Source organism: Cryptomeria japonica, chromosome 11 (genome assembly GCF_030272615.1).
Source record: "Cryptomeria japonica chromosome 11, Sugi_1.0, whole genome shotgun sequence".
In the NCBI taxonomy this organism is placed as follows: Eukaryota; Viridiplantae; Streptophyta; class Pinopsida; order Cupressales; family Cupressaceae; genus Cryptomeria; species Cryptomeria japonica.
Genome location: NC_081415.1, coordinates 714789486 through 714802961, shown reverse-complemented (window position 1 = coordinate 714802961; position 13476 = coordinate 714789486). Strand labels below are relative to the sequence as shown.

The 13476-nt window shown below is 34.3% G+C and overlaps 1 protein-coding gene across 7 annotated transcripts in view; it reads right to left on the bottom strand.

Moving 5' to 3' along the window:
- LOC131061314 (glutamate receptor 3.3) overlaps positions 1-8271 on the bottom strand; it is a 74918-nt gene extending 66647 nt beyond the window's left edge. For 2 of the 7 annotated variants that reach the window (XM_057994932.2, XM_057994937.2), the window contains exons 1-3: positions 7503-8271; positions 7083-7257; positions 6394-6748 (exon numbers count right to left, since the gene is read on the bottom strand). In XM_057994932.2, the coding sequence (XP_057850915.2) occupies positions 6394-6694 (301 nt within the window). In that variant the 5' untranslated portion in view covers positions 6695-6748; positions 7083-7257; positions 7503-8271. Of the gene's footprint in view, positions 1-5276; positions 5345-6393; positions 6749-7082; positions 7258-7405; positions 7430-7486 lie in introns of those variants that run through there. The other 5 variants (XM_057994933.2, XM_057994936.2, XM_057994935.2 and 2 more) reach the window with 5 other exon arrangements.
- Positions 8272-13476: the final 5205 nt, after the last annotated feature.

The window sequence follows — 13476 nt, the reverse complement described above, 5'->3', positions numbered from 1 at the left end:
TTCTACTTCTTCTCTAAGCTTGTCCTTCAATGCCTCAAATGTGTCGGTGGCATCATCTAAAGTCTGCTCTGCTGTGGATGGTCCTAACTCAATAGTCTGTATATGATAGTCTTCTGCTAGGATCTCACCCTCATATTTGTCTGCTGCCGGTGTAGCTATCTGCAGTTTTCTAGATCCAGTCTCATCTCGAATCATCTTGGACATCTTTGTAGCCTTCTTCTTCTCTGTTGTCATATGTGAGCGTCCAACAAGGCTCTCTAAATCAATTGCACTGTCCTCGTCCTCAATTACGATCACCTTAGTCAATCTTTCCTTCAACCAATCTGGGATATTTGATCTTGTCTCTTGAACTTGAATTTCTTTGTGTACTATTTCTTCTTGTCTGGGAGATGATGTTACTTCGTTATCATTATCTAAATCATAGTCTTGGAGAGATCCATCGGATGAAACATGCTGTGCCTGTTCTTCCTCCTGTCTATCATTCTGTACCATCGATTCCCTGGATTCTTCCACTCGAACTGTTCTATCCTCTGGTCTGGAAGAAGTACCTGGTGTTTGATCTTTGTTGGCACCTTGCTTTTTCTTGGAAGGCTCTTTCTTTTCTGATCTTTCCTTTCTCTTCGAACCTCTCGGATGGAGATTGCCCTCACTGGCACATCGAAGGTTACCTTCTCTTGAATTCCTAGGATTAGGATTGCCTTCACTAACACTGGCTCCACCTTCGGCTGGCTTCTCTTCCAAAGTAAAAGACATAGCTATGCCCTGTTCTCTCAACTTCTGATGTTGAACGTCTACCCATCTGCGAGTACAAGACAAGACTGGTGCCATCAAATCATCTAAATCCACGGCCTCGGGCTCATTCCAATTCAAACTTATTGTTTTGCTTTCTCTATCATATGAAGATTGGATGTGCCTGCCGTTGTCCTGAGCTTGGTCGGCCACTCTGTAAATCTTACATTTCCTGATGAAATCCAAAGGCAACCTAGAATGTATCTTTCGTTTCACTTCGAGATCATCTAGGAGGTTCATCATAAAATCTTCAATCTGGTACTCATGTCTAAATCTTCTACCGACCGTCTCCTCTAAGTGTCCATGTGGATCAAAACTATTCCTCCAAGCAAAAGATGAAAAAGGATACAAGGCTAACTCCCTCTCTGCGTCATCCATGGCTGAGACATTGGGACATACCTCAACTGAATTACCCAAAATAATTCCACGATTTTGTTCCTATTTATTCATTGAAACGTCAAATCATATATTATACAATAGCGCTGGCATAAGGAGTGAAGCGCAATACCATTAGGAGCATTAGAAGGGAGTAATAAGAAGAATTCAGTAAGTCGAATCAGACTGTTAGTCCCCGTGATTTTGCTCCTGGACATTCATTCATGCATCAGATATGGCATTTGGCAAGGGCAATTTGATTGAGAGAAGGAGGCAATCATTTTAAGAGAAGAGATTGAAGATTAGCAGCTGATTATTATTAATTATTAGACCATCAATATTGCAGCAAGGGCGAATCTTGGACAAGTTCGATTTGGCAGGTTGAAGACTTCATAATTCATAAAATTGCTTGCCTCTTCATCTATCCAGCTGGGCGATTCCAAATCAGGTTCATTTGTCATCATTCTATGTACCTTTTTCAGACAGTTGTAATATTCACGGCTGCCATGTGTTCTCAGAAATTCTGAGTAATGAATGTCAAGAGTTTTGGTCATTAGTAGGAATATTGTATGAACTTGTTGGATTATGATCTTTTGAAATGAAGGGGAAATAAGGTTGCAATCTCAGTTGAATGTTGTCTTAGGATTTATGCCAATTGTTCGATGAAATGTCAGCTAGCTGAATGTATATGTCTATGTGTCCAGATGAATGCAATGACATCTCGCATTAGTTCATAATCATCCTAGGTGATCATTCTATTAATTAGAAGTTGTTGATAGTCATTCTATGGTGCATATGTATGGTTTATATCTTTGAATAAGTTTGAAAACTCTGAGACAGCAGAACAGCACAACACGCAAAATACATAAACCACATAACACGCAGTCAGTCAGCCAAATGTTTAACAATATTCCTTGCATTCTTAGTCCTACAACTGCAGGGGATATTTCAACTGTTCACGACCACTGTAGCGACGGTATTGGTCACAACCGTTGTTCATGTCACCTTCAAACTTAGGTAAGCCTTCAAAACATGCTGGAAATGATGGTCTAGTCTGAGGAAAATGATTGGTCAAATACCCAAAATGATTTGCCCCTTCTATCAAATGCCATGAACATAAATGTGAGTCTCATGTGGTCTGATCAACATCCATGGCAGACCTGTATAAATCTGAGAACCACCTCCAAACTTCACAAAATCACCTCCAAATTACTCCTAAATGGAGCGCCTATCTGCCCTCAATAAATGGATGCCAAAACTGAAACCAATCAACCCACAAATGAAGGCTCCATAACAAAATGTCTCTATTTACTTCACAAAACCAAACTTAAGCTGAGTTGACCTTTGGCCACAATTTAAGCACAATTGAGATGACTGAAGTACCACCTCCTCAATGCAACCCCTCGAGAGATCTTTCACTCCCTCACTTATGCTATCAATGGGAGTTTTCGTTCCCAAAGATAATATTCTGCAGAAACTCTCGTCTCCACAAACTCCACAAAGCAAATGTCAATTCCTGGCTAAACCTCCTTTTATACTTTTTAATCCATCTCCAGAAGCTTCTAGAAATAATATTAATATTATTTCACTCAAGTGACTTTATGATAAATTATTAAATTAATTGAATATAAAGTCATCTTTTAATCTTTAATTTATTTGATAACTTTATAAATAATTAACTTAATACTATTAATTAATCTATCCATAAGAAATATCAATAATTTGGACAACTTAACTAATTACTCTTACTCCAAAAATGGGGACATTACAAATAATAATAATAAAATTAAAATTAAAATATAAAAAAATATAATTAAATTTTAATTAAGTTAATGAATGGGCAAAAGCAATGAAATGAAAAGTTGGATCTCCCTCAAACATGAGATATAAAGGGGAGAAGAGAATCTCATTTGAGGGGGATAATTTTGGGAATCAGAAGTGAAGATCTGATTTAAATAAAAAGTGCAGATCTGATTGTGAAAGGTTGTGTCCCTCTCAAAGGGCAGAAGTGATAAAGAGTTGCACTCTTTCAAAGGGTGCTAATGGTGAAAGGGTGTGTCTCTTGCCAAAGGGCATCCATAATGAAGAGGTGTAACCTGTCCCTCACATTGAGAGATATAAAGGAAAGGAATCAAAAGCGTCCAGTGTCAGGATCTAAGTCATAAGGTTCGAATTCGAAATCGACAGCCATGAAATTCGGATGAAACTCGACAAGGGAAAAATTTGAAAAAAAATTCGGATAAAATTCGCCTTCTATAATTTTGTTTATTTTTAAATATATGTATACCTCTAATAAATTATCAGAATAGCGACCCTTGTTGGAGAAAATCCGAGGGCGACCCAGTAGTTGCAAACACCCATGACCCAATAGATACAAAGCATATACAAAGAATACCCACGACCAGCTGAGTTGTGTTTAGAGGCGGATTGCAGTGCTTTATAGAGGAAATTCGATCAAATTCGATTTTTTTTATAGAAGTTTGAAATTCGATTAAATTCAAACCTCATCCATGAAAATCGCCATATCCTATGACTTAGGTCAGGACCATCAATTAGATCAGATCAGAACTGTTATTAAGTTACAAGCAAGAAATGGATCACTATCAAAGAAGGGAATAAACAGGTCAATTCTAGGCACGGATAATCTCACACATAACCCCTGTCAAAGAAGACACTACAGATCGCATGAACAAGTAAATAGTCTTCCACATTATCACTGTTAAGGAAGTAATATAGATCGACCCCCAAACAAGAGATTATCCTCTACCTTATCGCTGTTAAAAAGGGAGAATTCAGATCTCCTTTGGTTAATTAACTAATAACAAATTAAGTGAAGAACAATAAGATTGATCAAAGGATGATTAGTTAAGTTAATAATCTGGACAATAAACAAAAGATCCAAACTGTTAGAAGTTTGATTAGTTTAAGTTGTTGAAAAGACATGACTGAGGAGATACAACTCCTCACATCATGACAGCTGGAAGAGATATTAAAGGAGGATCATATTGTAGACAAGGAGCATGCATATTTGTTATTTTTACTGATTCATAGCAGAGTACTAAGTCAGCCAAGTGAAGGTGGTGCATCCACCAGTTTGCAAGGCCATAGACACATGTCAAAAGAGATTTAAAAAGCAGAAACAGTGTCAAGATGGCATGCTTACAAGGAGACATAACGGATAGAGTGATCAGGGATCAGAATCCCGATTCAGAGACATTCAAATCGCATGATATAGAGGAACCAACCAGACACGGCGATCTTATTATTAGAGGGTCAAAGGACATATTTTGTATCAATAATGAAGATGGTGAACATAGCAATCACGGATAATTCTGCATACATCTATAATTATCAGACCTCTTATTTGATCTCATAACAGATTTCTTTTGGAACATTATATTAGAATCTACATCAGATTTGAAAGGTTGTATTATTGTCAAGAAGAACATCTAATATTCATATAAGGTCTGCTGATTGAATCTTGTCTAGAGTCATTATGCAATTTCAATAGAGTCCATAAGCATCATGAGTATAATTATCTCATTAAATAGCAAAGTTAGTGGAAAGCCCAATAGGGGACATTACAACGATTTCCAGCATGATTAATATAAAATAAAATTATAACTAAGTTTATTTCCAATCAAGGGACATTTGAAGAGGTGGGTCCACTGGAGGGAAATTCTATTTGAAGGAAACCAAGCAAGGAGAAAGGACGCCATGGAAAATATATTTTATATCTGATTTTCATTCCTTGTGGAATGTAGAACATGGTTCTGCAAATAGAGGACAAAACCCCTCAAAGACTAGAGATTTAACAACAAAAACCTTAATTTATCTTGCCAAGTTAGTGGACGAAAACTTCTAACTTTAGATAGGAATTTAAGAAACATTTGAAGGCATTTTGGATTTTCAAAATCTTATGAAAACTTCAAATCTGAAATTTATTATTATCAAAATTATAAGTTTAAAATTAAATTAATATTTATAATTCATTATGCAAGTATTATTACTAGTGTGGAACATTTATTTAAGGCAAAAACAAGGAAATCTTAGAAAGGGACATTACGGCAAGGAGAACACCCATCAAATAAAGAGACTATGAGGCCACTTACGTGTTGATGACAATTGTTCAAAGCGCTCATGAACCAGGCACTATTGAGGAAGCAATAAAAGAAGAAAACTGCAAGGTAATATGAATCATGAGTATGATTGAATTTGTCAAAACTAGACATTGGAGGAAGCAATAAAAAAGCCATTGATTGCAAATGTGTGTTCAAATCCAAATTAAAATTTGATGACTCAATTGAGAAGCAAAAAGCAAGACTTGTAGCTAAAGGCTACAGACGTAATCAAGTCCAAGTTCAAATTATCCAAGAATTGAAATGATCCATGCTTGCAAAAGTATATTGAAATACACCATTCCACTGTTTCATGTGATGACATAAAACTTATGGGGAATATTGTAAACTATATTTCATCACAATCTCTAAGCATATGTTATGTAGAGACACATTCGTCTATATATCTAGCCTCTTTAAAAGATCTTTAGACATCTAAATAGTAGATAGAGAAATCTATTCAAAGCTCTCCTATTTCAACATTTTGGAACCCAAACACTCCCAGACACTCTAAGGTTTTTTGAGTTCCATTAATGAATTGACATGAAAAATATTTTAGAATATTTAAACAAACGAGATAAGAAAAATCCAGCAATTGGAACTGTCTTCTAGTAAATGCATAACATTGAAAAACTATTATAGACTCGAGCAATTGCTAGTGTACAGAACATTCACAAATAATTGTTTTGAGTATGTATTGAAAGAGCATGGCATCGCCAATACTCCGTTTTCTTGCTGAAGCCTAGGTCTGTGACTGTCTTGAACCCCTGTCAGAAAAATTTATTTGCCCACAAGTGCGAAAGTTGATTAATTGTAGTTTGTTCAAGCAAGTTGGCCCCTGATTGAGAGACCAAGGTCCGATTTGCATGCACGGTAAAGTCAATTTCCACAAATTATGCATCTCGGACCTTGCACAGGAAAATAACGATGTTGAATGCCATGTGAATCAGTCCATAGTGGAAGTAAAAGAGCTAAACATTCAAACATCCACCAGAGCTACTTTTACATTTAAAGCAAAGGGGCCTCTTAGAACCTCAAACTTTCTAAAGTAGCATAACCTATAAATAAATTTAATTTTGCAAGCATAACCTTGAAAATTTAATTTGCTAACCTGCTGCTGTGCCTATGAAAGCACTGCAATTAGAATCCACCATACTAAGCTCCAGCTTTGTCCCACTAAGCAGACTGTGATTGTTGTTCACATCCTTCACTGCCAATTCCATGGCTGCCTTAGCCACTCTTCCAATTGTAGAATCAAATGCGAAAAGAGCACCAACATTTGCGACAAGTGGCCTCGAATTTCCAAACGAGCTTCGATTTTTGCCAGCAGTTGAGCCATTACATGGTATCAAGACAAAGACTACCAATAGGAGAACAACTACATGACACTGGCAATTGGGCAAATGGCACATCTTGAATTTCCCTGTTCAGCGCGCCATCTTTCGTAGGAGCTCTTCTGCAACCTTCTAAAACACAGAACAACAAAAAGCATATAAATGAACGGAAACTTCTATCCTGCTGACTCCCAATCATGGACGGAGCCAATCTAGAATTGAAAGGAAATTTTATCTCGATGAATTTTCAGACTTTGGGGTTTCGACAAGAACAACTACAAGTACTTGCAATAAACATTAGAAAAAGGTTCCGTGGCTTGGAAACTGGCTTTGGACCCGACAAATTCAATCGAAGAAACATTTTCTACAACATAATGGCATTAGAGACCAGCTTCCTAATCAGAGAAACCAAATATTTTGAAGGCGAGACAGACATGTAGCATTAAGAAAAAGAAAAAGCGATTACCTAAAACCGTAGAAATATCTTCCAGGTTTGATATCGTAATGGGAAACAGAGAAAGATATTTAGCTCCGTAAACAAATAAAGATGGAATTAGAGCTTCAAAATCTATCAATCCGAGCATTCCTGTGTATCAGACAATAGAAAAGGATGCTCCGCCTTCCATTGATAGCCTCGAAACCTGCAGATGTTGAATTGAATGAGGTGCTCAAAATACAACATTACTTATAGTAGAAAATTGATAGCGCACAATTAAAATAAGTTAAAATTTGGTTTGAAAAAGCCAGTGCTTAACAGCTCAGAAAGCAGATGATAGGCATTTTGCTTACAGCTAACAGGAGAATTTTGAAAACAAAGCCTAAATCTTCAGATTCAAAAGCAAAAAGACTTCTATTAAAGATAACATAGACCTGAAGAATGTCTTACAAAACATTCTGGTCACTAAAACAGCTGTAAAAGCGCCATGACAATTAAAACTTTGCAAACCCTTCTTTGACGTCGAGAGTTCGAATCTGACACGGCTCAAAATTCGGGCGCACGGCATCCTCTCTGTACTTTTGATAAGTTCCTTCAATACAAATCCATCAAGCCAAACGAAGTAATTCTCCCGAGATGCCAAATTAAAGCAAAATTTAAATATGAGAAATGGGAATGGATTTATTCAGTAAGATCTTGTACATAATTCGTCCACTTGTTAAAAATTGAAAACGCCTTTTAGTGGCATATATTATAATTTTCCAGGCAAATTTCACTGGTGTGTTTTGTCTTTCTGTTTATTTTGTTCACTGGACGGTCAGCCAGCCTTGAGGATTTGTTTATGGCCGTCCAATTAAATTACCGAGGGAGCCTTTTCTCTTTGTCCAGTATGTTGAAAAAGGCAGAGGTGGGTACCTATTTGTATGAATAAACAAATTATTTTGCAACGAACCTGTGGAGATAGAAAACAAGTTTGCTGGTTCCATGACAAAGACCATAAATTCTGGTGTTGACAGTTCCGGAAAAAAAGGAGGAGCTGTAATAAAGGCTCAATTAGAACGCGTTCGTCTGTGTAGGGCCAGGCGTCATTCAATAAAGACTTTTGGCTGCTGATAGGATCTTTGTGTTTTCTTTTCACCATTGCAGTCGACATTAAGTGGAAAACTAAAAGCAGTCGCCTGTAATAAAGATTTTGGCTGTCTCATTAGAATTAGTTCACACCATCTTAGTTGCAAAAAGGAAATGGAAAATATCTATATAAGGATTGAAAGGGTATGGAAAATATCTACATGAGGAATGGGCTAGAAGGGTTTGTTGTATGTCTCCATCAGTAGAAACGGAATGATATTATATCATAGATTGCTCAGTTTTTTATGGTATCAAAAAATAAATAGGTAAATATTCTAAAAGTTGAGTCCGTAAATATCTTGCTTGAGGAACAGATTGTTCAGGTAGCAGATTACTCGGTTAAAATTCACAGCAGAATAAATCCGATCAGCAAGGAGTAGTGTCCGCCCTTAGAATGCTTCCTAGGTTGGTGGGTTGGTTGGTTCTTTTAAGATCTTTGTGTTGGTCACAGACTATTTCGATCACATAGACAGTCTGATCTCATGGATGTCATTAAAAATCTTCATTCATTCATTAAGAGTTTAAATGGGACAATTAATAGAGGGGCCTCCTAATTCTTACATGGTTGGTGATGATGTCATGTGCCTTCTTTTCTTTTTCTTTTTTTTAATTGAATATTTTTAAGATAACAATCTATTGGTCATCATTGTCATTGTGATTCCATGATGGTTTCTAGGATTAGTGAATGGTTTAGGGTGAGAAAATGGTTACATTTAGACGGATAATGACATATGAAAGTAGATAAGTGTAATAAATGTGAGATATATCAACATAAATATATTTGAGTGTATGTGTGTTGTGATAAATGAAAATTTATTCTCACCAATAAAAACCAACTTTTCTTGAGAATAAATTACTTATTGTATTGGGATGGCTTGACAACTTTAAAACTGCTTTAATTATCCTTTTTACAAATTTCTATAATTGGATTGAAAATTATGAATTACAATAAAAAGTGTTCATCTATAACAAATTGTTGAAAATATCTCTCTACGGGAGATAAATTATAGTCTTTTCTCAATAGAAATAAAAAGTACCAACTCCAAGGAACATATAATAATATTTTGGAAGTCTTTGCCTCAAATATCAACATGTCATCTAGACATCCTTGTGTTGCACTATCATTTGAGCTAGACACACAACAAAGAGTACAACCAAGTCCTTAATAAATCCTTGTATACATAGAATGAAAAATAGCAAGCTCACAAAGTACCTAGGATATTTAAAATAATGAAAATGATGGTAAGTCTAGTTATATAAATACTTAGATGAAAAAGTAAAATGAGAAAGGAGGAAATTCAGAAAAATATCACCAAATAATGCTTCCACATCTAAGATAGACCTAGACATGAGAAAAAGTAGAAAAAAATGTTTTGGGTGGTTGTTTAAGGGACTTGCCTCAATCAGACCCTCATTTTAATATTTTGTCTTCCATGACAACCAAGATAATTATAATAATTGATAAGTAAAAATGTAAATGCCTTGAAATGAAAATATGATTGATTATGATATAGAAAACGCCAACTACATTATGATAACACTTAAAAAATTAAATTGAAAGCATGAAACTATAGAATGATGAGAAAGGGAACAATAATTGTTGGTTGAAAATTTTGTACACTTGGGGAAATATACAAATTGCAGCACAAAGACTGCAAGTCAAATTTGATTAAGTTCTTTGAAGAAACACTTGCAAGAAAGATAATATAGAACACAAACTCAAGAATGTAGCACAAAGACTCAAAGCTTGAGCAATTTCCTTATATTTCTTTCAATTCTCTAATTTACACATGAAAGTTAAAAGACTTTTTTTTTGTAAATTTGGCAGAGTTTTTGCTTGATTTCCAAAAGATAAAGATTACAATAGACCCCTCAAGTATTTATAGAAGGGGAATCTTGAGAAAAAGGTGGGAGGATATCAACTAACTTGATAAATTCTCTCAACCACCAAGACTTATTCAATAACTAACTATGACTTATTCCAACTACAGTCCTAACTGAACTCAAACTGTAATTGTCTTACATGTAATTACAAAAGTGCAAGTGATGACTTATCTTGCATTTTACAAAAAGGCATTTACATGTAGTTTGTCAAAAGAAAAACTACAACTAAAAGATTACAAATCTAAAAAAATACAACTTCAAACTTCAAACTTCTGGATGATCATTCGTAGTTCATCAGGATCCGGTTCATGGGTGTTCTTGGCAACAACCATGGTCTTCAAAATGGTATCATGGCATTGGAGGAGCATAGAGTTGTTCTTCTCCAAGATGGACTAAATTTCATGCAAAAAGATTTGGTGTTTCATCAAAATTTGAATTGAAGCAACTGAGAATTGTTCGCTCCTCCATTCATTATGAATCCTCATTTGTAAATCTGCAAGAACTTCTTCTTCTAGTATCAGTTCTCCATCCTAACTTATTATGTTGCAAGAGGCCTTTTCACAATGAGAAACAATATCTTGGAAAACTTCACCCCGTAATCTCATTGCATCACCAATCTCCTCAATGGGGGATTTAAGAACAAGGGCCTTATTTTCCAGAAGCTCTTCAAATTCTAAGTACATGACCTTGGAAGGGATAATGGCATGCTCATGTAGAACACTCAACTATTGTTGGGGCATGGTGCGCCAAATTGTCAAACTACCTTTAACACTTTCCAGATTCTTTTTAAAAGCGTCAAAGGTATGACTCAATTTCTCTTCAATAGTCTCCAACTTAGACATCATCTGAAAAATGTCTTTCAGCACTTGTGCACATAGATCGTGAAGCTGATCAACCCAAGAATCTAATGCTTGTACTTTCTTAGCAGCCCTTTCAACTCCATGAATTGATTCTCGTACCTCGGTAGAACTTGAAGGATTACTCACTTCACCAGTATGTTTTGTGATTTTATGAACAACTGCAACAAGTTGTCGATTGTCCTCTTCTAGCTTGTCTTTCTTAGCTAAAATTTCATCACACTGTTGTACTAGTGAAGCTACAGAAAATTGGGCATCATGTTTAATCACCTCATGTGTTTGCTTACCCAATTCTATCCTTGTAACTTTGTAATCAACAGCTGACATCTCTTCAAGTGGCTTATCTGCAAGGGGTTCAACAATTTATGGTAATCATTAAGAAAAGATATCAAAAATATTGAACATGACATCATATCAAAAGTAGTAATAAAGAATATAACATTTACATCAACAAGTTTTATTGAAAAATATTATAATTTAAGCATTATGTGTATGTGTCTCTTTTGAGTCTTCAGATCTTGTGAAACCAACAAAGGGTCGATTAGGAGCTAATACGGTTTTCTACTTTAACCCTCTTATAGTGGATTCTCCAATATGCTTCTTAGTACTAGTAGGTCCTAGAAGTAGATATATTTGTAGGTGCATAGGTTATATAAATTTACAATAACAAAGGAATATTAATTTTAAGGAATACATGATCACTCTAAACCAAGTCCAAAACTAGGGCATGTGTCCACAAACAAACTATATATCAAGATAAAATAATTAAAAAATTTGTATCATTCAAAATTTGATATCAAAATTCTACATCTAGTCATCAAGTGCATCTTAAAGTCAAACTAGCAACATCAACAAAGGGCTAACATTTAAATTATAACTTCTCACTATGTCAAGAGGTGTCTAAAATAGTAGTAAGGTACTATTAGCAAACAAACTTACCACTTTAGTTTTTATATAAATTAAGATGATTCGCCCAATGAATATAAAAATATGTTTGTAATAGTTAGATAGATTATCATTGTGAGGGTGATTATCCTCTACATCCAAGAGGAGTTTCTCCTTCATATGATGTGGTTATTTTGTAGATTTCAATTAATTCTAAATAGAAAGTACAAAAGGGAAGAAAATGAAAACAAAAAAAGTGATGAAAAAGGAAACCCTTGATGGGTCACCTAAGGAAAACTACCTAGGATTATTCAACACAAATGAAAAAAGAAATAAAAAAAGAAAATGCAAAATTGAATAAATACCAAATACAATTTCTAGATACAAAAATAACAAAAGATAGAATATTTAATAATTTACTACCAAAACACACAAAATAAAATAAAGATAGATTATAAATCAAACATATGAATAAACTACAATCCACAAAAAATGAATTGAAACAAAATTCAACAATTCTTCCTTTTATTCTATTTTGAAAGAAACACACATTCTTTTTCATATTTTTGCACATAACTACAACAAAACACCCTTTTCCTTTTCCTTCAAATTGTCGAAGAAAAAAAAACCCTAATTACAATGATCTAAAATATTTTAAACTCTTTCTCCCTCACTTAATTGTTATAAACTATTTGAAAAACTCTATCACCCAAAAGTACCTACTTTCCATTATTTTGTCTACCTTTTTCTTTATTCTTTGCATTAGAATTTTATCAAATAATAAGAATTAAGAGTTGGAAAAAGTCACCTATGACACATGTAACTCAATTTTACCGAACTTTCCACACCTTACCTTCACTAACATTTGTGTACTTTACATAATAACTATAGTACAATATTTGGTTGCTTTGCAGATTAGAATAATAGACTTTAATCTTTAAAAGATTAAACAACAAAAATTTGGTATATATAGATCATTTATCATTATTTTCATTGGCATAATTAATTTATTCCTATAATGAAATTGAAATAAGTTCAATTAATTTAATTTAAAAGGAACTAATATGTTTTTTCCTCTATGTCTACCTTGTCAAGTGGATTATAAGATTAGTAACCTTTATGTGGGTGATCACATTCATTCACTTGATTTGATTATAAGATCATCTTTCAAATTAAACTAACATGTTAATTTCTCATAAAGTGCAATGAAAAAAGATTCAATATTTAGCAAAATCGAGGGATAATAATGGCTCTAACTAGAGATTGCATTTCTTACATTCAAAATATTTGCATAGTGGGATAGTCCCTCATCCATCAAGCCTCTTCTAATCTTTAAAAGTTGTTGTGAATTAGAACACTATCATTTATAGAAGGAACATTCAATTCAACAATAAGTTTTTAAAATTCATAATATCACATGTGTAATATGTCCTAGAAAACATCCTCTAAGTGCAAAATCATAACATAGTCAAATCTAAATCTCAAAACCATTAACCTCTATTTAAAACTATATTTCAAATATTTTTATTGTTACAAATACTTTTAGATGGAATTGAAAGTGTATCTTATTTAGATGTTCAACAAAAATAAATTGGTTCTTTTGATATCTTGATATTATGAATTATTCTACATGGCATGGACATAGAATGTCCTTAACTAATATAACTCCT